The sequence below is a fragment of the Cynara cardunculus genome, assembly GCF_001531365.2.
Source record: "Cynara cardunculus var. scolymus isolate 2C chromosome LG 2, CcrdV1, whole genome shotgun sequence".
Lineage (NCBI taxonomy): Eukaryota > Viridiplantae > Streptophyta > Magnoliopsida > Asterales > Asteraceae > Cynara > Cynara cardunculus.
The window spans coordinates 109,251-129,965 of NC_037529.1; the positions used below are offsets into that span (position 1 = coordinate 109,251).

General features: G+C 37.3%; 3 protein-coding genes across 16 annotated transcripts; 1 reads left to right on the top strand and 2 right to left on the bottom strand.

Annotated features, from left to right (window-relative positions):
- Positions 1 to 408: 408 nt before the first annotated feature.
- LOC112506452 (flowering time control protein FCA) lies at positions 409 to 6,648 on the bottom strand. Of its 3 annotated transcripts, none has more exons than XM_025110502.1 (12): positions 6,228 to 6,645; positions 5,816 to 5,886; positions 4,705 to 4,783; positions 4,107 to 4,189; positions 3,986 to 4,037; positions 3,384 to 3,481; positions 3,053 to 3,119; positions 2,618 to 2,697; positions 2,456 to 2,486; positions 1,694 to 1,754; positions 1,176 to 1,331; positions 409 to 1,096 (listed from the first exon to the last, which is right to left on the bottom strand). In XM_025110502.1, exons 1-11 carry the CDS (start codon positions 6,448 to 6,450, stop codon positions 1,190 to 1,192), a joined length of 987 nt encoding a protein of 328 aa, XP_024966270.1. In that variant the 5' UTR covers positions 6,451 to 6,645; the 3' UTR covers positions 409 to 1,096; positions 1,176 to 1,189. The 3 variants fall into 3 exon arrangements, with proteins under 3 accessions (XP_024966270.1, XP_024966269.1, XP_024966271.1); XM_025110501.1 differs by having other exon boundaries at positions 417 to 1,096; positions 2,456 to 2,520; positions 6,228 to 6,641; XM_025110503.1 differs by lacking the exon at positions 409 to 1,096 and having other exon boundaries at positions 1,246 to 1,388; positions 2,456 to 2,520; positions 6,228 to 6,648.
- A 284-nt stretch (positions 6,649 to 6,932) lies between these two features.
- LOC112507376 lies at positions 6,933 to 11,273 on the top strand. 6 transcript variants are annotated; one of them, XR_003068520.1, is made up of 8 exons: positions 6,933 to 7,038; positions 7,182 to 7,498; positions 8,152 to 8,599; positions 8,771 to 8,776; positions 9,000 to 9,298; positions 9,469 to 9,826; positions 10,067 to 10,112; positions 10,188 to 10,302. XR_003068520.1 is itself a non-coding variant. In XM_025111944.1 (8 exons), exons 2-7 carry the CDS (start codon positions 7,205 to 7,207, stop codon positions 10,088 to 10,090), a joined length of 1,299 nt encoding a protein of 432 aa, XP_024967712.1. In that variant the 5' UTR covers positions 6,933 to 7,038; positions 7,182 to 7,204; the 3' UTR covers positions 10,091 to 10,112; positions 10,267 to 11,273. The 6 variants fall into 6 exon arrangements, 5 of the variants coding, with proteins under 5 accessions (XP_024967712.1, XP_024967711.1, XP_024967708.1 ...); XM_025111944.1 differs by having other exon boundaries at positions 9,469 to 9,696; positions 10,267 to 11,273; XM_025111943.1 differs by having other exon boundaries at positions 9,469 to 9,696.
- Positions 11,274 to 11,550: 277 nt separating this feature from the next.
- LOC112506673 (DUF724 domain-containing protein 3-like) lies at positions 11,551 to 20,571 on the bottom strand. 7 transcript variants are annotated; one of them, XM_025110903.1, is made up of 9 exons: positions 20,052 to 20,568; positions 19,143 to 19,552; positions 14,568 to 14,897; positions 13,883 to 14,027; positions 13,565 to 13,791; positions 13,189 to 13,285; positions 12,768 to 13,106; positions 12,504 to 12,656; positions 11,551 to 12,423 (listed from the first exon to the last, which is right to left on the bottom strand). In XM_025110903.1, exons 1-9 carry the CDS (start codon positions 20,086 to 20,088, stop codon positions 11,789 to 11,791), a joined length of 2,373 nt encoding a protein of 790 aa, XP_024966671.1. In that variant the 5' UTR covers positions 20,089 to 20,568; the 3' UTR covers positions 11,551 to 11,788. The 7 variants fall into 7 exon arrangements, with proteins under 7 accessions (XP_024966671.1, XP_024966666.1, XP_024966664.1 ...); XM_025110898.1 differs by having other exon boundaries at positions 11,562 to 12,423; positions 13,883 to 14,000; positions 19,143 to 19,559; positions 20,052 to 20,571; XM_025110896.1 differs by having other exon boundaries at positions 11,562 to 12,423; positions 19,143 to 19,559; positions 20,052 to 20,571.
- Between the last annotated feature and the right edge of the window lie 144 nt (positions 20,572 to 20,715).

The window sequence follows — 20,715 nt, forward strand, 5'->3', positions numbered from 1 at the left end:
TATGGTTTGGTGTATGATTATTTGGTTGGGTGGTAAGTTGGTGAATCTCAATCATGAATCACCCATTTTCTTCCTTTATTAATATGATCAATTAAAACCACAATGCTAGGTGGTGTTGAGGTAGGTAGGGAGATGAAATGTTAAATTCTTGTTCCATCTCCTCACCTCACCTCACCTCCTCACCTGCTACTACTGTTGACTACATAACACAAACTCCTGAGCCTTTTAAGCTAAAATGTAGTCTACCTAGCATCCAACTTCCATACCAATTATTTATTTACTTGTATGCTAATTTACAGGTTTCCTATATTATTATAGTTGGTTAATCCAATGCGGTAACAAAGTTGCTGTTCTTCGTAAATTACCCTCTTAAGATTAATTTGTCGTGAAAAAATCAGGCAGCAATTGTGCAACATACATACGTAACAAATTTAATCGAGGTCTTCTGCTGGTGGTTATATGTATTATCTACATTTTGTGCAAAAGCATGATGCCAAGACAGATTAGACAATCATCATGCCAAATAATCTTTTACTTCTCACATTTGATAATTTCTTTTAACAATTATATGTGATATTTCATTATATTTTATACAAATAAAGGATATTTAAAAAGCTATAAAAACATAAATGCAATTGTCTAAGCACAGCTTGATATAAATATAATTTCCCAGTACCATATATACATATGCAATCTATTTCCCAATCCAATCTAATCCAACCCAACGAAACAGAACATTTCTTCCAATCCAAATAAGCTTGCCAATATGAACCTCAAACCACACAAACCAACCTGAAAAACATATCACAAATTCTTCAGACCAATATTCGATTAATTACTACTTGATGCTCATTTGGAATCATACAATTCTTATATTCCAAGGTACTCTCCTCGATGCCACACCATCAAAATTGCAGAGACTTCTTCTAACACCATATAAAATAGAATTCTCCACTTCCAAACTCACAATCTGTATGTCAGTGCTCAACTCCATGAGTGTATCTTTTTAATCAAACAATCAGGCATGACGCCATGGCTGCTGATTGCACTTCTCAACTTGTTGCTCATGGAAGCCGTATCCCTCCGGTTTCTCCCACTGACAGCCACAGTTCAATAGTACTACATTATATAGGAGGCTGAAATACAACAGATTAAGCACACCAAAAAAATCTTACCCGGCTTTCACATGTTACACAATTATAGTAGTATGCATTGCCATCAGGACATACATGCTCACTCCAATCACAATCAGGTGGATTTGACATCTCACTACTTGTAGCCACAGAACAAGTGCTGGAAACTGATGGAGGCTCACTTCCGGTTTGTGAAGACTACATGGACAATGTGTTCCTTATAGCTTAAGATTCTATTTATCACTGAACAAATATCTTTTACCAGAAAAGAAAGGTGAGAGAATTTTGCAATATACAAGACCATAATTCAAACAAAAAGGCTAGTCTTTACCATGCTAAAATGCCTACCCTATAGGTATGGGTGCTTTACTAAGTAGAACCAAATCAAACGAAGAGGTAGGGTCTCAGGGGTAAGATGTACTCAGACCTTGCCTCTATCTCCAAGGGTAGAGAGGCAGAGACCTTTCAAAATCTAACTTCTGTATCACTAGATGACATAGCAGCACGAATTAGCATAAGTGTCAGGGTCAAATTGTCGACGTGTAAAATTGAGGACTAACCATGTGTGAACTATTAGGTAGTGAGGTTTGACCAACTGGATCACTGACATACGGTGCAGACCTGCAGCAAGATTTTTTTTCCGGAAGACATGTGTCAGCTCCTCATGGGCGCAAAAAAAGAAGAAATAGATCATTGAACACCAGATACCAAGTTGAAAAGAGAGCACATCTCTCATAAAGGATAGGCTATATGCACTATCCAATTTATCATCATGTGAGAACAAAAAGTGACAGTGATGAGATAGTGTTTTTGTGAGAGGGCACAAATTTTAAGGGAATAAAAAGATAGTGCATATAGCAGAACCCATATTATGTGCCCAGCTAGAAAAGAATAAATAAGTAGAGCAAGCACTTGCAATAAATTAATTAGATTGGTAATGTCTACCAGTAGGAGTTAATATTTACAATATTGTCTCAAAAACTGTCTCCAAACATATGATAAGAGAGACAAGCATACTAGTTGCTCCCTGGCATTAAGTAAATTAGGGTTGAATAAAAAACACAAGTTGAACTAAAAGTGATACATAAGACAAATAATGAAAATAACTGTTACAAATGAATTGGTATAACTTAGATCAAAAAATGTGCAGAAAGATTCTTCATTATTAAAAAACTCAGTTTTGTTTGAGAATGTAACACTTCATATCAGTGTTTGCAGATGAACATTAACCAACATTCATTTTAGTTAAAGAACATTATCTTAAAAAATAACATTTAATACTGGTTAACTAAAAAAGTTATGTAGAGAAAAGCTGTAGGGACCTGTATTCCCCAGTTTTTGGCTTCTTTGGATCTGCAAAACGGACAACCAACGGTTGATCACAACCCTAGAGACAATAAAAAAAAAAGATTGTAAAAAAGATGAATATCACTGGAAGATAATTTAGAGAGATAGCATCTAGTGAGTCATTATGTAGGTCATACTTTCATCACATATTTGCCGTTCAGAGCAATAATTGCAGCAGCTGCCATATCTTTATGAGAAAACGAGATGAATCCAATACCTTAGAAGTATACACGTACAGTTAGAACGTATAATATAAAAATAATCATAATGTTCGGAAAGAATTGACATATGACTATACAAAAGCCCAATAAGATAGAAGTAGAGTCCACACTTCCATCTATGCTTTATAAGTGATTAGAAAAGTATACAAGCATCTAACCTGGCATGGCAGTAAAAAAACTAGCTATGCTAGCGTTCTAAAACAGTAGTAGTTGAAAGTTAATGGGTTACCACAAGCATATGTGATACATACCATAGCTGGCAAATGAGATGTTGTCCTTTACATGTTCATCAGGTGTATCCAAAAGCACCTTAGAAATATACAAAATTAAGGTTTGATGTAAATGACTAACCACGGTTCTGCTTGTATTCATCACGCAGCAGGAATACATCTTCAACACAGCCATAAGGGGAAAATATCTGAAAATGAAAAAAAATTACAAAAAACCAAAATTAGATAAAGATTTGGTTTGCATTCTGGGAAAAAGTAGCTGGTATCAGTATGATACACTGTTACCCTGGTATCAACAGAAAGATTTATTCTTCAATGACATGTAGCACATGTATCAGGCCCATCATATAAAACAAAAAGTTCAGAATAGTATCACTATGTAGCAATAAACTCCCAGAATAGTATCAGTGTGCATCCATATAAGTTGGTAAATATTCTAGACTGGAGCATACCTCTGTAATTTCCGCTTTTGATGCCTGCTTGTTCAAGAAACCAACAAACACTTTGCACTCATGCGTCCTCAAACACCCTATCACACTCCTTGAGCACCCTATCATACAACGACAAAGATAGAGATGATGAGAATCGAAATGTCATAGGAAAAAAAGAAAAACTCCTGATGGCAAGGGACTGGTAACACAACATTTCAGCAGCAACAAACATTTTCTCGACATATTTAGGACATAAGAGAGAACATGAATTGATAAACAGAAGAGAATAGTTGATGATTGAGGTGGTCCTGTCACATATTTGACTCTTCCTAAAACCTCTTAGCTTTCTTAAGTGATGCAGGAAAAGATATTTGAATGTTTTAGAAGCTTACATGATTTACATCTATAGGTTCCACTAAAACTCAAGACAAAAGGCAACTGGACAAACATCAACAAGCATCTCAAAATGCAACAGGACTAATGTGTATTATGTCAAAGATAGTGTGTCTACAGCATAAAATTCTAGCAAATAAGGTCCACAGATAGGTTGACATATTGGTCAATTCAGATCTTTGCAAGTATTTCATATTTTTTAGAAAAAAAATGCAATAAGACGGAGTTACCTGGGCGTTCTTGTTTCTTAGAGGCATATTTAACTTCAATGGGACGCATTCCCTGGAATAACAGGAACATCAAGCATAGATCAGGATTTTACAGCTACAATCAAACAAAAGTCGAACTTACCCCAGGAAAAGTATGATGATTATGTAATGCTCTTATAGCTTGGGTAGCTTCCTCTATCTTTGCATATTTAACAAAACAGCATTCTGGAGATAGGGATTGTTGATGTCAATTCAATCAGTTATATCACCACATTATGATTTACTGTACACTATTTATACATGAAATCAATAAGAAAAAAACTAATTTACCCCTTTTAGTTTGTCTATCGCAACTAACTACTCTTTGTTCCACAAGTGTCCCATAAGACTGAAGGGTCTTTGGCCTAGCGGTATCCAGTAACTTCCTAGAGGTCAGGGGTTCCAATCTCACCAAAGGTGGGGAGTGCGTGAGTTCCATTTCCCGTATATAAATATGATATACTTAGTGTCAACCATAAGATGACCATAGATTAAGAAATTTCATTTTCTATATGGTTTCTCAAAGCATCCGAAATATACAAAAAAGGTGGGCCCTTAAAGCACTGTAACTCGTCGATTTTACGGGTTGGCTTCATAATTTGTGGGTAAGAACATTGCTATGGTTATCTAAGAGAGGGGAACTTATTGTGCAAACCATAGAATTATGAAGCATATTAATTGTAGCGACAAGCCCACTTTACCTTGCTCGTGGAGACTTTTTAATTCCTTGAAAAGAACAACCTCTATGATGTTTCCATGCTTACCGAATATGGAGCGGATCTGACAAGATAAAAGAAAAATATAACTATGATTACATGGTGAGGATGCTGACATGAAAGAAGCTAACAATAATGATGAAACCAATGTCGATGAAGATGATATCGTACAGAAAAAAATGATTTTTACAATCATAGATGTGAAGTAGTTGCATCTAAATTCATAAGCAAATATATCATTTACTAAACAGGCCATCAAAAGTCATTTGATAATTTGAGCACTTTAACCTAAACAGAGGCCTATTAAGAAACTAATAGGCATGCTTGGAAGCCAACCCAAGGGATGCCGGAGAGCTTTGCATCTGATCTTGTTGCTAGCACGGAGAGGGTTGCATCAGCCATTTACGTGCTCAATAACACTAATATGTTACATCTTAGTCCATCGTAACCACATTCACTGATCAAAATCAGAGTCTTTCTTTGAAACCGTACACAGCAGCAGTACGAGTGTTCTGCGTCAGTTTAGTAAATTGCTTGAACCCCCCCCCCCCAAAAAAAAAAAAAAACCCTCTGATTTCGGCTGGCAATTGGTGATACGTACCAATGTACCATGACAAACAGTCTCGCCATCTGCTTAGTCTTGGTTAAACCTCTATGATATTCTCTATGGTCTGAGCATGCCATTCTCCTCATGTGAACAGCCTCTATGATATGTTTGTCCTAATAAATGACGCATTTCATTAAGCAAACACAGCATCATGAGAATTAGTGTAATTGAGATGCAACTAGTGACTCCTAAAAGTAATGGATGCTCCAATGTAAGTCACCAAGATGTCATCAAACTTTTTCTGTACTGCAACAAAGTTCACCTGCAGGCATTCCTGATTGCATAAAGGGAAGGTATAGGATAGATATCACTATGAAATTATATTTAACCTGAAAAAAGTACGTAAACTGGAAATTTAAAAATTTAGACAAGCCAGCTTGATTGCAAGATTTACTTTGGGTGGTAGTCTAAGAATCATATCAGGATAGCCCTATGCAATAATCAACAAACTGGGAGACCAGAACCTGATGTTAGCTGTAAAGAACTTACATCCTGTTCAGTGACTTCTCTTGGGACCCCTCTAACATAAAGCTTGGCACAACTGCCACCATCGTTGTATTCTGAAACAAAAAGGAAAAGGAAAAGAAAAAGAAAATCTCAGCAAGCCTTCTAAATAGAACAGTGCATTTTAAGAAAGCTCCAGATGCTTCCTCTATGTTGATGGAGAAACCAACTTTGAGACGACAAATTGGAATTAAAAAAATCCACGGCTTTATGTATTCCCTCCCATCCGATAAAACAGCTACAACTTGAGCTTTTATGATAGAACCAAGCGCGACGAAAGAGTAAAAAACAACGCTGTTCGATTTCTGGTTCTAGTGTTTGTCAAAATAAAGTCTAAAACTTGATAGTAATCAATGAAAGCAGTTGATGCTGTAAGAGAGAAAATATGGTGACAAACCAGGAGGGCCATGAGCAGATTGAGAGAATTGTCTCTTTCGTCCAACGAATGCAGTTCCAAATGAGTCGGTTGGTTCAGTAGCAACATCTTGGTAGTGGTTTTGGTATCTACCGGGGTGATTGTAGTTAGAGAATCCACCACCATGATTAAAGTCGTGGTAGGGTAGAGGAGGGACTGAGTTGTCGTAAGACCAAGAAGAACGGTATTCCCTGTGTTGATCCATGCTGGAGCCCGGAATGAAAAAACCCTAATCAGGCATGGGAATTGTTAACAGTGGTTTGCCTTTGCCTTTGCCCTTGCAAATGGAAATGGAAATGGAAATTTTCAGTTAACCCTTGTACTCTTAGTTCTAGCCATATCAACCCCTTCCACAAATCAAACTCAAATGTTCTAAAAATCAGGGTTCAGTTGGATGGTTCCGCTCTATAAGATGATCATGAAAACCAAAATTAACTTGTTTAGGAAGGACGGATGGACGGACGGACGGCCATATACAAAAAATTTATCATCCAACTCATTCTTATTTTGTTTGATTTAAAAAAACCAAAAACATATTTTTGAGTTGTGTATTTATTATGGAGGGAGTTGAAGTGTCAAGTAGTTAAAATGTGAGGGGGGCGAGAGAATGGGGCATAAAACATCAAGGGCTGCTTGTTGGTGCATATTATCGGATCATTAGATTAGATTAGATTAGATGGGTTTTCTTTTCAACTGGCTCCTACATCCTTCCCTCCGGTTAGGACTTGGCAGTGAGAAAACGAGCCCTAGCTTGTTATCTGTTGCTGTCGCCGCTCACTGTTCTTATCCTCCGGTAATACCATCGCATCTCTTCATCATCCATTCTTCTTGTACGATATTTTCCGATATACGCAGACTATAGTTTTGATTTTTGGGGCTTTTTTTAAACCCTTTTGTTTTCTACATTTTTGAAACTGTTGCATGCTTTCTTACCAGGGATTATTACTTATCCAATAAAAATGGCTAATAGAGAAGATTTAGACATCGATGATGATTTTAGTGAACTCTACAAGGAATATACTGGTCCTCCAAGAACCAATACAACTGACCCCACAAAGACTAATAAAACATCCCATGCCGCTTCAGATGAAGAAGAGGAAACCCGAGACCCAAATGCTGTTCCTACTGATTTTACTAGCCGGGAAGCTAAGGTTTGGGAGGCAAAATCTAAAGCTACTGAAAGGAATTGGAAGAAAAGAAAAGAAGAAGAAATGATTTGTAAAATATGTGGAGAATCTGGTCATTTTACTCAGGTATCAAATATCATCATCTTTTTCTTCTTCTTCTTCAACTGTTTTCTTGTTGGTGTTTTTCATACATACTGGGATTGCTGCCCTAAATGTGCGCTCTTTTCCTCCAAATAAGAGAAATAAAGTAGCACAAATTTGGTGCATAAGCATTCTCATCAAACAGTAGATGTGTTATATTATAAATGGCGAGAAAGACAAATACAAACTTTGCAGTGCTTTTAGCTTTACAGTTAGGTCTAGCGAGTCTGTTGTCTTTACCTCTTTTTTTACATCGTCAATCTGTTGGTGACAGTGGTAAACGGGTTCTGATTGTTTTGTTGTCAATTTATTAATCAAATGTATGTGCCAGGCTAACCATTGGTATCGGACAGAAAGATACTGTTATGCTTGGATATTCTTAAGGACGCATATATGATATACTCCATTTATTGGTAGGAAATGGCCCTTTCGAGGTGGTGCTGTATCTCTTATACACACACTCCATTGCAGTGACATGACGTCTCATGATTTTGAAACATAAGAAGGGCCATTACCTGGCCTTAGTGCGTTAATTATGTTGGGGTGATTATCTTTCCTTTGATCTGTTTCTTTGTTACCACAACTGATCTAAAAGATGCTACAATTTTGGTTTCAAATGTGTTGCGTGACTATAATAGGGTTGTCCATCTACTCTTGGAGCTAATCGCAAATCTCAAGATTTCTTTGAAAGGGTTCCTGCAAGAGATCCTCAAGTAAAAGCACTCTTTACTGAGAAGGTTATAAGCAGAATAGAGAAGGACATTGGGTGCAAAATTAAGATGGAGGAGAAATTTATGATTGTTAGTGGCAAGGATAGACTAATCTTGGCCAAAGGTGTAGATGCTGTTCACAAAATTAAACATGAAGGTGACAAGAAAGTTGGTTCGAGTTCCAATATTGCTAGGTCAAGGTCACCAGAAGGGAGAAGTCCCATTACCTCCAGAATGGGACGCTCTGATTCTCAAAGGTCTAACCCCAGTCCTAGAAATTCTTCACATTATAACCAGCGGTTTGGCAGGCAAGAGAAGATCATTGAAGAGCGGGTGCGTGAAGATTTGCAAAAGTTACCAAGGGGGTCCCCACAAGGTAGGGACATCGTAGGAATATATATGGTTATATGAAGATGGTAAACAAATGGTCCTAGTTAAAAAATCCCTTTCAAGCTTTCCTGCATTGCCTAGTTTCATTGTTCTTTACTTTTATTTTTGCCTCAAACTATATAATAATGTTGTTTGTTACTTATTCTTTGATTTGCAGCAAGAGGTAAGTTCTTATGTTCCAGAATTATGTGTTGGATTCTGAAGTAACTTTCTGGGTGGGTCTGAATTGAATGGGTTGACTCCGATTTTTTTGTGAACGCATATCCCGACTTCTTTGATTCAGATGGGTTCACTATGAGAGTTTAAGATTGTCTGTTTAGTTAAAGCTGCCCTCGTTGTTTGCCGTCTTGAATCGAAGTGTTTAACACACTCTTCATTTGGTGAAGCTTATGGGAATGATGGTGCCCGGGGTCGGTCAACACATTCAAAATCTCCTGCTCGACCTCCTTATACTGGTGGTGCACATAGTTCATATGATGGTCACAGCCACAGCAGGGCAGTGCACAGGAATAAAGGATGGGATGCTGACAAGCGTGGACCTGATTTGCAATCTAGCAGTAAAGGGGACTACTCTACCTTCCCTCAGACGTTGGAGGATTTACATTTGGAATATAAGAAGGACGCAATGGAGATGACAAAAATCCGAGACAAGGAAGAAGATGAAGAAAATAACAGACATCGTGAGGTATCCCAGTAGTTAACAGTACTCTTTGTACTAAATTTATATAATTGGATTACAAGCATATCTGTGATGGAAAAACAGTGTCCAATTATAACTTTCTTTAAGAAATGTACACTCTTGATTTTCTTCTGTACAAGGAAATATTGGCCTTGTGACATATTTGCCTATTTTAGACTGTCAGGGAAATGAGGGAAAACTACATGAAGAGATTTGCTATGTTGCGAGCAATGCATGCAAAGCAGTGGGAAGAGTTTCTTCAACTTGATGCCCAACAGCGGGAACAGAGGGTGCGTCAGCACATGCCTACTTCAGGATTTGATGGTTATAAACAAGACAGTTACTCCGAATATGACAATGCTGTTGGCAATCCTTATGCTGCCAATATGCAAATGGATTTAAGGGTGAGGTACTCAGATGTTGATAACTATCCATCTTCGAGGTCCCATGACAATTATGGTGATTTTCAACGCCAAAGGCATGAAGAGTATGGGAAGGCATATAATAGATTTTGAATCATGTGTATCAGTGCTGGTGAGTTGTCTTATTCTCTAATCTTGCTGATACATATAATCATGGTTGGTTATCCAACCGTCCTTCCATTCCTTTTATGCATATGGGTTTGAGAAACACAGTGGCCTGCTATACAGTGATGCATTCTGAAATCTTGATCACTGTAGAAAATAAGCAAGGCCTATACTCCAGGACAAAGGACTTTTGTAAATATAGCAAAGATTTGTGTTTGGCTTAAGTACTCACTTGAAAAATTTTCAGGGCCCAGAACCAGGTTGGGCATGATTGAGGGAGCACTGAGTCTAAGGTAAGTGTAACAATTATGCTGTGGGGTTTGATAAATTCAATAGTTGCATAAACTCTTTTGTTGTATTTGTTTTAGGATGGATATATGACTTTGGTTGATATGGATGTTAGATTTGAAGTTGTATGATTGAAGTTGATGGTGGCTATTTTTTTAGGTTTGGTGGTAACCAGAATCTAAAATCTGGGTTGAATCTTGTTTTCTGTTTATGCTTATATATTTTTGTCTTAGATATGATTGCGGTTGAAATAGTGAATTATTGTCTTAAAAGGAGGATGAGATGTTGGATTCAAGTATCATGACAAGTTGAAGTTAAAAGAAGAAAAAAATGCAAGTTGCTTGAATTAATACAAGCTTAAAGGTCCACTTGGTATTAAAATCTTATTACTTTTTCATGTGTGTTGCACTATTGCCTTGGTCTGGCGTACCCCTCCAATTAGCATTACTAATTTTTGGCAATTTGCTTATCTTTTGATAAGTAGAGTTGTTCAACGAGGTTACATAGTAGTAATTAATATAGAAAAACAATGTGCTGCTGCTCGAGGTCCTCAATTTGGAGCTGCATAATCATAGAAAATTGAAGCATTTGGAGAGAAAGAAGTAGTAAGTAGGTAAGCAAGCATTAAGGAGATACCTTGTCCTAGAATTGTTCCATAAAAAGATCAACTCCAGTTATATGTGTTGTAGCATTTTCATGAGTCAATATAACACCTCTGGGATCTCCATTGGTGCCGCTTGTGTACATGATGGTACATATGTCACATGCCTCAGGGGTCATGGATGTTCACTACCCTATTCGTTCGTTCATTCTTAATCTCTTCAAATCATAAACTATATTTTACTCAAATATACATATGAAGCTCTGGGCATTGCAAGCCTACATCCAAGCATCTTGTAAGTGTTGTTAGGATACTTGTGAACAGAAGTCTCAAAGACATCCCAAGTTGTTTTCATATGAGAATCCAAAGGTGGAAAAGAATCCTTGGCAACAAGATTACGGTAAACATGGATCACCTTTTCCTTTTCCTTTTCTTCCATCCTCCACCTTCACACCAAACTGCTTCTCCATTACTACTACCCTATTTCAAATGCTATTTAAACTACTACTAGTAGTAGTTATGTTATAAATTCATTATCAGTTTTATCTGTATTATATCAACCCTGCAACACTAAAATGAATGTGAGGCAGAGAGGCATTAAATATGATGATGGCAATTGGTATCTATATACTGAAGTCCAACAGGCAATGGAAGGTATTGATTATGCACCACCTGCCCCTCCCCCTTTCTATCTTTCTTTGGACCATTTGTGCCGCATTCCCATGAAATGTTCCTCTCTAGCTCGTGCTGAAACGAAAGAACGCTGGTTGTGCAGATCATTGAAATCCGCTCAAATAATGACAGATTGCCTCAAATTCAATTGCTTCTTTTTTATAAAAACCAAAATTAAAACAAGGGAATTCATCATAATCTACTCTGGCTTTGCAAATTGCAACAACAATTCATATATAAAACACCTCATATATATAAAAAATAAAAAAAGGAGTTAAACAGTCGGACAACATTCAAGGTTAGGTTTTAAAACAATACATGTTAGAAATTTGGATATAAATAAAAATGCTAAGGACGATTTTACAACGAACAACATTCACATCACCACAACATATCTAATCATAATCTTCAAAGAGGGGCAGCTGCTAACCCATCAAATTCTACGCCAACTTGTCTCATTTCTTGCTCCATCGCTGCTTTCATAACACCCACCTCTGAATCCCTTCTCTCCTTCTTCAATAACAAATGCCTGCGTCTTTCCTCCAACTCCTTTATCTCCCTATCAATTTCACCAATCTCTTCATCCATTCTCTTCTCTTCTAACTTAAGCTCCTCTATTTTCTCTCCAACCCCTTTCCACCGCTCCTCCAGCTCTTCCTCTTTGTCCTTTATCAAAAGCAAACCTGTCAATCGATCCCTTATCACCTCCACCTCAAATCCATGGCTTTCTAATTCTACCAGTGTTTCCAAGCAATCCTCGATCCCACTTCTCCCATCATCAAACCTCAAACCACAAGTCTTCTCCACTACGCTGGAAAATGTCACCATGCTACCAATAGCCAATCCTTCCCGAGCGCTCTCCTTCACACCTTCCAACAATGGACGGAAATGTGGTTTTTGTGGAATCATGCGGAATGCTTCCATTGACTCTATTGTCTGCCAAAGTGGAGTGCTTCTCACAAAGGGCAAGATTATGGCATTCTCACAAGTAACAATCTCCAACCTTCTCTCACTTGCCTTGGATGATTGTTCCAACATTCCCTCTAGGCCACAAGGTACAATGTTTGTCATTAATATGTATGTAATCATCAAGATAAATAAAATGCAGTTAAACAAGCATTACCTGCCATTGGAGACTGCATTCCTCCAAACCACCTCGAAAGAGGTTGATCATCAGACATCATGTCCAGCGATTTCCCAACAGAAGCTTCAGTATTTTTTGCAGAAGCCTTCTCCACACACCCATCTGCTTTTTCTTTAGATGCACCTTGACAATCTACAGCGAAAAACACCAAAGACTTGGAAACAAATCTAAAGAATTACAAAGAAATTTCATGGTGATGCAATGAGAATGATCCTCCAATTTCTAAAGAAGTCATTTGTGCACCTTCAGCTGGAGATTCGGTGTTTATACTGATTGTCCGTCGCTTTCCTCGTTTTCCTTTAATTGATGAATACTTTTTCTTCCCCCTTTGAGAATTTCTATCTTGCCCAACATTTTCATTTCGCAGTTTGTCTTTACTCGTTGAGAGAATTTCCATTACAGTAGACATGTTCTGCTTTATGGCGTCTTGTTCGACATCAAATCCCAACTGCTCCTTTACAGGTGCCTGGTTCTCTTCCAACGCTTTGGTTCCTGAACTTGTAGGCGAACCAACTTCTTTCCTTTGAGTAACTTCCACCACAGAAACTGCAGAAGAACCAACACCCCCCTCTTGATGATTAACTGCAATTAAACAATTTGTTAAAAATGCATAGATGAATTATCAAGCAGCAAATATAAATAATTTAGAAGGTTTAAAGTATACCTGCGACAGGAGTCTTGGGGCTTATGGCTTGTAACTTGGGTGGTCTACCCCTCTTCCTTTTTGGAGCAACAGTGTCAGCATCCCCTTCTTTTCCCTCCTAGATAGAATAAGAAACTACTTTTTTAGAAGTACAATGGATGGTACAAAATACTTCCCAAAGGACTGGGAGTGAATCAAAGGTTAGGCATGAAATAGTTTTTGAAGCATGCACAGCAGACGATAATTTTGTTCTCTACAAACATTCAAGCCAGAATTTATAACATTTCATTCAGTGAGTAAGAAATGATTAATTGCTTTGCGTTTTCTATCCCAATGTGTCAAAGAAACCTAGATCTACAATATTTCTCATCTGTGGGAGCAAGTGTAAATTTCTCACCTCATTAACCACTGTCAGGGGTGCCAATGAAATGCTTGATTGTTTTGTCTCACCTTCTGCAACATTTGGCATTCTTTCACTGGACAACTGCTGAAGTTTCTTCCCTCCTGATATTGTCATTACATTACATTTCAACCCTATGACAACAGGAAGGACCAGATCTTTGCTAACATGTTCTCTTTCCACATTTTCTTGGGTTCCATTTTGGACTGGATCACCTTTAGCTCCTGAAAAATGTTTTCTCCTTGAGCACTCGTGTATATATATAAGAATTCAATTAGAAGGACAGATGTTACTAGGATTCAATTAACCACACACCTTTGCCTAGAGCCTTCAAGCTTCTAGGTTCGTCTGCTAATCTCACCTTCTTTCTTGAAGAATCCATTGTCGGACTTTTCAGTTCAGTACCTTTTCCTCGTTTACTACGCTGCAATAACTGAAAAGTCAATCCTGACCCTGAATACTGAATAAAGGAATAAACAAAACCAATTATTGCTTAATAAGGCAAACAACCCTTCAACTGTTGGAATCATATCGCTTGCCCATCCAAACAATTGTGATTTAGAGCTACTAATCATATATTGCAAGCTAGTAACCAATGATAATATGATACCCATTCATTGTGTCCCCTAAATTTTCAGATATTCAAACCTATTTGACTCATTACCATCACATTCACATCTATATCAATATCTAATAATCTAGATCTTAGGTTGAAGTATCCAGCTATTGATCAGGTTCCTCTTTGAGTCCCAAGAAAAATTAAAAAAAATGTCTCAAATTTAAGTGATTTAGCATCTAAAAAGGACAGTCACACCTCATAAACTAAATGATTCCACTATTTACACGTAAGACGATACTAGCTATTTTGCCAACAATACGGTCCAACTACCATTTAGTTAGTTCATTTTTTTTATGACTAAGCCAATAAAAATACATTAGCCACATCTTTCTAGCTTGTAACCTTATGTCTATCATTGACTAGATAAGATATTCAACTCACCACTTTCTTTCCATGAGAAAGATTCTCAGTTTTACCAAAGGCTTGGTCATTTATTACACTTGCTTCAGAATCGAATCCCTCAGACTGACCAACAGGTGGGTTGTTCGACTTCTTACATGGTGCCATTTTGGATAGACTTGGATCATCAGACAAAATTTCATTATTCAATCTCTTGGAAGGCAGTGAATTCTTGTCATTACTATCAAGAGTTGTCTGCTTTGTTCTCTTCATTATCGATGTTGCAACAGTAGATTGTTTACCAATGCTAGGGGTTGTCTGCTCAATCTGCCTATCCATCAAGGAACCAATTGTTCTCCCATCCACGTCACCCTTCACAGAATTAAATTCACCATGCACAAAAGCCTTCTCAGTACGCTATTCACATAATTACAGTTACAAAGTGTGCTGAAGAAAAAACAAGACTTGAGATGCCATGAAGCAGATCAAAGTTCAATGCATGATTTTGTCACTTAGCGTCAATAGAGAAACTAGAACGCCTCCTTACATCAAGAATAAGCAAAAATCAAAATAGCAGTACAAGCAAACCACAGACATAGGATCAAATATAAAAAGATCTAAATCAATTGAAGTTACAATGGGAAGCTGAAGAAGATCTAAATAACTTAAAGTTAGACCCAAATCTTGTGGCAAAGGCCCCAGAGGCTAAAAAATTAATTGCAATATCATATCATACTGAAAAAATCTTTCCCAATTGAGTCCTATAAGTTTTGATATGCTATAATTCCTTGACTAATAGAAAATCCAACAAAATAAAGTTAGTATACAGTCTATATGCAAACACTTGAGAAGGCTTTAATCCAACACTCATGGCTAGCAGAAGTCTTCTCCTGATCCAGGATACAACTTCATATCTACTTAGATTATTAAATATACACGTCTTTACGGGAAAGCTTCCCCTAACTAGATACAGACTACCACCAGATGACACCAAAAAATATCAGCTCTCGTATCCAAATAAAGGGAAGTGATACCACCACCTGAGCTATCTGTTCAGGTCATTTTTTTAACCAGAAAAAATACTTCATTATGCCACATGACAAACACACGTTGGAGAGCGTATTCTTCTATCTCTTCCTCAAGAAAAGCTCATGACCAGGATTAGACATTTGCTTCAACTATATCCAGATTATACAGCAAGTACGCCGCTGAAAAACCACGTGTAGCTTCTAGCACCACAGCTGAACTAACTAGATGGCACCCACAAAGCCTAGGACTGACATTGAAATCGGAAATCAATGTTGGACACCAGCTATCTTAAGACATAGCGAAGCAGAGGAGCAAAAGATGCAGCACAATAAAGGGTGAACCAACGAATTACGAAAAGAAAGAAGCGAATCAATCCAAATAGATGCAACTAGGAGAGAGAAAATAGAGAGATTGTCGAACCTGAGCATGACTGCAACTTTCATGCAAATGTTCAACTGCGATTAATAAATGTTCATGCTATATGTTAAATGGTATTGTAAACTATTTAAAGCATGCAAGTATTTGTTTTACAATTGAAAATGCATGAATAATGATTTATTGCATACTGTGAAATGCATGTTGTGTCATGTCTTACATAGTGGGAGTGGTGTACAATGAGTCTGTGATGGTCTCATGAGGGTTGTCGTAAATAGTAAGACAAGTGCATCTTGCTGGGCCAGTGCTGTAAGAACAAGACATGTGGCTCTTACCAGGCTTGATAAAATAAGCACGATCCACAGGTTTTTGAGAAGAAAACAGTAAGAGCACGACATAGTTACAGGTATAAAAGTGTCTTACGAGTTAGGCATGCTTACCTGAGAAAAATGATTCAGTTAAGATATTTTGAAATGTTGTTTTGGAAGTTATTAACGTGAAAGTTGCAAAAAATCATGAATTTACCAAGCCTTTGGCCTAACAAAATCCTTTTAAAAAACTTGACAACCCAGACTACTATATGACTGAAAGGAACAGTGTGCAGAAGTGAAATCTGAGGATCAAGATTCTTAGAAGGTGAAGTGCAGTTCAAGGCACTAAGGCATAAAGTAAAAAGGAATTGTAAGATTCGATTGTATACATTTAATGAAAGTTGAGATCTTGTTCCGCAGTGATGTTAAGATAAGATCTTGGAATGAATTATGTGTACTGTTATTCTGGAATACGGGTCTTTATACATAAGGAGTTATGTAAATAATCTAAACATACCGTAGAAAGAGAATGAATTTTTTGCTAGTATATTATTTGGACATTGTTACTTTCCTAAATGACTAGTTCCATCGTTCCATCAGATAGAATCACTATAAAGCATTAGAAATATTTCTCCAACTTGAGAAAAATGAATTGATGAAAGAAATAGAGAAAAACAAGTAATGCCCACTTATTTGTTTGAAACACTTAAACTATGCGACTGATCAAGCAGCCCTAACTCATCTGGATAATGAGTGGACGCTTACCACCTAGGCAGCCACTTAAAAAGTTAAGCATGGTTTTCATATAAGTGTCCTTTCCTTTGAGGAGGTGATGAGCAACGTGCAATTTGAATAAATTAAATGAGAGGATAGAAATCATCCAACAACATTCTTGAACCTCCAAACTGAGAAAAAGAGAACAAAGACCACTGCAGTTCAATAGAATGAATTCCGTAGTACCCTACCATATGGTAGGTTGAAGGTCCTACCTCATTAGAACTGAAATATTACCTTCAATTCATCAATGTCTGTACCAAGCCAACCCATAACATAATGTTAAACCGGATGACACAATTCAATTGATTAAGGAGAAGTAGATCCCAACTACCAAGCACTCTTACTCCCACAGAATTGTAAGATGCTGTTTATACGTTTGAAGATGAGGTAAGCGGTCTATAAAAATAATCATCCTACTCAATCATAAACTATAAGGGGAAAGGGGAATTGGAACCAACCAAAAACCTGAATGATGCAGCCCCTTCACTCTTGATTCAGGATTGAGGATTGATGGAACCAATAGAAAATGTAAACTCACAAGTTAAGTCAAGGAATGAACCACAGAGCACCATGAGACAGACTAAAATTCATGTCAGAGGATTTTGAAGCAGCAAGGAATCACACCTCTCACAGGAGTCACCAATCACCCAAATGAATGTGGCAGACCCTTAGATGTCACTCAATAGATAGAGCATATTCTCTTTCAAGGAGATGATATATGAAAGAAAATGGAAAGAATAGGTGTTTGAAGACGATTTGCACACAGTATATGACTAAGTATGCAAAAGGTAAGGTAAAGAAAAATTTATCTGAACAACCAACCTAACATAAGGATTCTAGCTCATCCGGTTAGAGCACATGATGATTCTCAGACAACAAAAAAAGAATAATGGTATTCAATATCCACCATACAAGACCCCAAAAAAAATCTTATCATGCCCTCAACATCAACTATTTGATGAATTTGGTTAATAAAACCCTACAAGACCCAAAAAAATCTTATCATGCCCTCAAGATAAACTAAAACCCTGAAAAAGGTATAAGCCCTTTGTGAGTTCCTGACAACATGGATCGTCTAAGAGGGGCAAGAAGAAGGCTGAAGATTTTTACCAAATAAGGATCAAAATTTACTTTCTTAAGAAGGGAGTCCAATATTAAAGCCTTTTCTTGTTCAATGTATGCTCACATGATCAATTGATGAAGGAGGAATTGTGAGGATGACAAGAAACGACCCAACTATAAGTAGGCAATTGCCTTTCGATGGTGAACCAAGAAACTTGACTATTATTTCACATGCTAACTCCTAGCACAAAAAGAGGACCTCATTTTTGGTAGGAGGGACTTAAGCCTTCATTACCTTTCAGTAGATATATATATATATATACACACACACACACATACAAAGAGAGAGAGAGAGAGAGAAAGGGAGGGAGTTTCAAGTACAAACCATGTAATTGTAACAAACCCTACAAACCTAATCTTAACCCTTGATTTTGTTTATTTTGAAATTTAGAGGCGGTTATAAAATCAGTTAAAGATTCAGTTGATAGTAAATTTAGGAACTGATTTAATCCACACCGATGATTAGCTACACGTACAATTGAGATTGTTTTGTAGAGTTTGTAATAATTACATGGTTTGTCGTTGAAACTCCCTTTATATATGTGTGTGTATATACCCACACGTATTATGTACACATTTTCAAGTATATATGAATATTTGATATTGTACCTAATGCATACCTACATAAATATTATATTATACTTACATATACATATATATAGTATCGTTTTAGGCACTTTTTGTCTCATTTTCCGAGTTCTTTTAGTTTACAAAAGCTTAGTATTGGTTTGCTTACACTTAAATTCTTGGTTTGCATATAAGTTGAACATGCTTGAATTGTTGGCTCATTAACAACCTTGTTGATTATTCATTCAATCACAGATTAGGTTGCACTTATTTTTCTACATTGAATAGCCAAAGTTCTATGAATATAATATATGCATAATCATTACGAAGGTTTTAGACAACATATAAGGATTCACATTGTCCAAAAAATAGAGTGGGACTGGTGCAATTAAAAAGCATGTAGACAAGTTAACCATGGAAATAATGATATGAATACCTGGGAAGTGTTGAACCATTTTCCACCTTTCCACTCCATATGTGGCCTCACTCTTGAGTAAATAAATTCTCTTTCCTTTTTTGCGTGTTTAAAGAACACATTATACCTATTATCAGCAAGTTCTTTGGTAATTACTCCACTCCACCAGCCAAAGTCAAAGTAAGCATCCACCTTTTCCAACAGAACAAAATTTTTATCCCTTAGATGAGGGGGTGAGGGCCTGATGTGAAGGTAATCTACTGTAACTTTATGAAGAGCTGCCTCATCACCGATTCCTGGCTGCTGATACTCAACCAGAAAACAGTTGTTGCCGGAGTCTTTTAGGACAGTTGCAGGGAACCATACATCTCGCAAATCTTCTCTCTCAAAAGACACTTCTACTTTCTTGCCTGCCGTGAACATCAACCCTGCTGTTCTCTTTCGAGAATTTTTTAAAGGGGAAACAATCAGAAGCATGGATAAACGATAAATAACTTTAAAAAGATTCTTATAGAGAGATTAAATTGAAAGCATGCATGATATAGTGAGATGGAAAGAAAGGGAATTTGCAAAATTTTGACAAGACGCCTAAATTAGGACAAACTGTAAAAAGACAAATCATAAAGCCAGAAGGGAATTCTCGGTTTGAAATGCTGAGACATGTTTTTGGTTCATTGTAGCATAATATCAAGATGGCTCGCAAGAGTTATAAAAAAGCATCACAGAAGATAAGACATGTTTTTGGTTCATTGTAGCATAGTATGGTTACTGATCGTGTAGTGAAGAAAAAACAAAACGTCCCGTAAAAGAAGCCTAGCAAGCAGAAAGAAAAAGAAAGCAATATACATATATATATAAAGAAAAGAGTGTATATATGAGTATTACTAGTAGGAAAAAGGAATGGCAACTAGAAAAGGGTAAAGCGGAAACCTGCTTCTCGGGTTGGATCCATCTGCCAGCGACCCATTTTCTATGGACGCGTAAATCAGAAGAATGGAATTGAATTTGGTCGGGGGGGTTTTGGAAGGCGACAATGAAGTTGGAGTCGTCTACGACGGCTGATATGGTGCCGGTCCACCAGGCGTCGCGGTAAAAGGCGTCGACGAGGTCGTTGAGTTGGAAATTAGGAGCAGGAGCGTTGGTATCGGGATGCGGTGAAGGCCTGATGTAGGAAACGTTGGCATACTCTCTCAAGCGTCTGGAAGAGCCGTCTTCGGATAAAAGATTATGGTATTCGACATAGACCAGGTTGTTGCGGGTATGGTGATTTGGAGGTTTGTTCTTTTTAGAGGTGGAGACGGAAGGAGGAGGATGGATTACGGTGGCGACGAACCAAGCACCGGTGAGACCGTCTTCGTCGGAGCTAACTTCAACCTGAGAACCTTTAGTGAGGAAGGAGTAGGGAGAGTGGGAATCCATGGGTGGTGTTTAGGGCATTTGATTTGTTCGTTCCAATTTCAAAAACCCTCCAGGGGTGGAGCATCGATTTATTTATTTAAATTTAAATTTAAATTTAAATTAATAAACCCTCCCCTTGTTTTCACCACAACTTATTTGTGTGTTCAAAAAACAAAAAACAATGTCAAACTTTTTT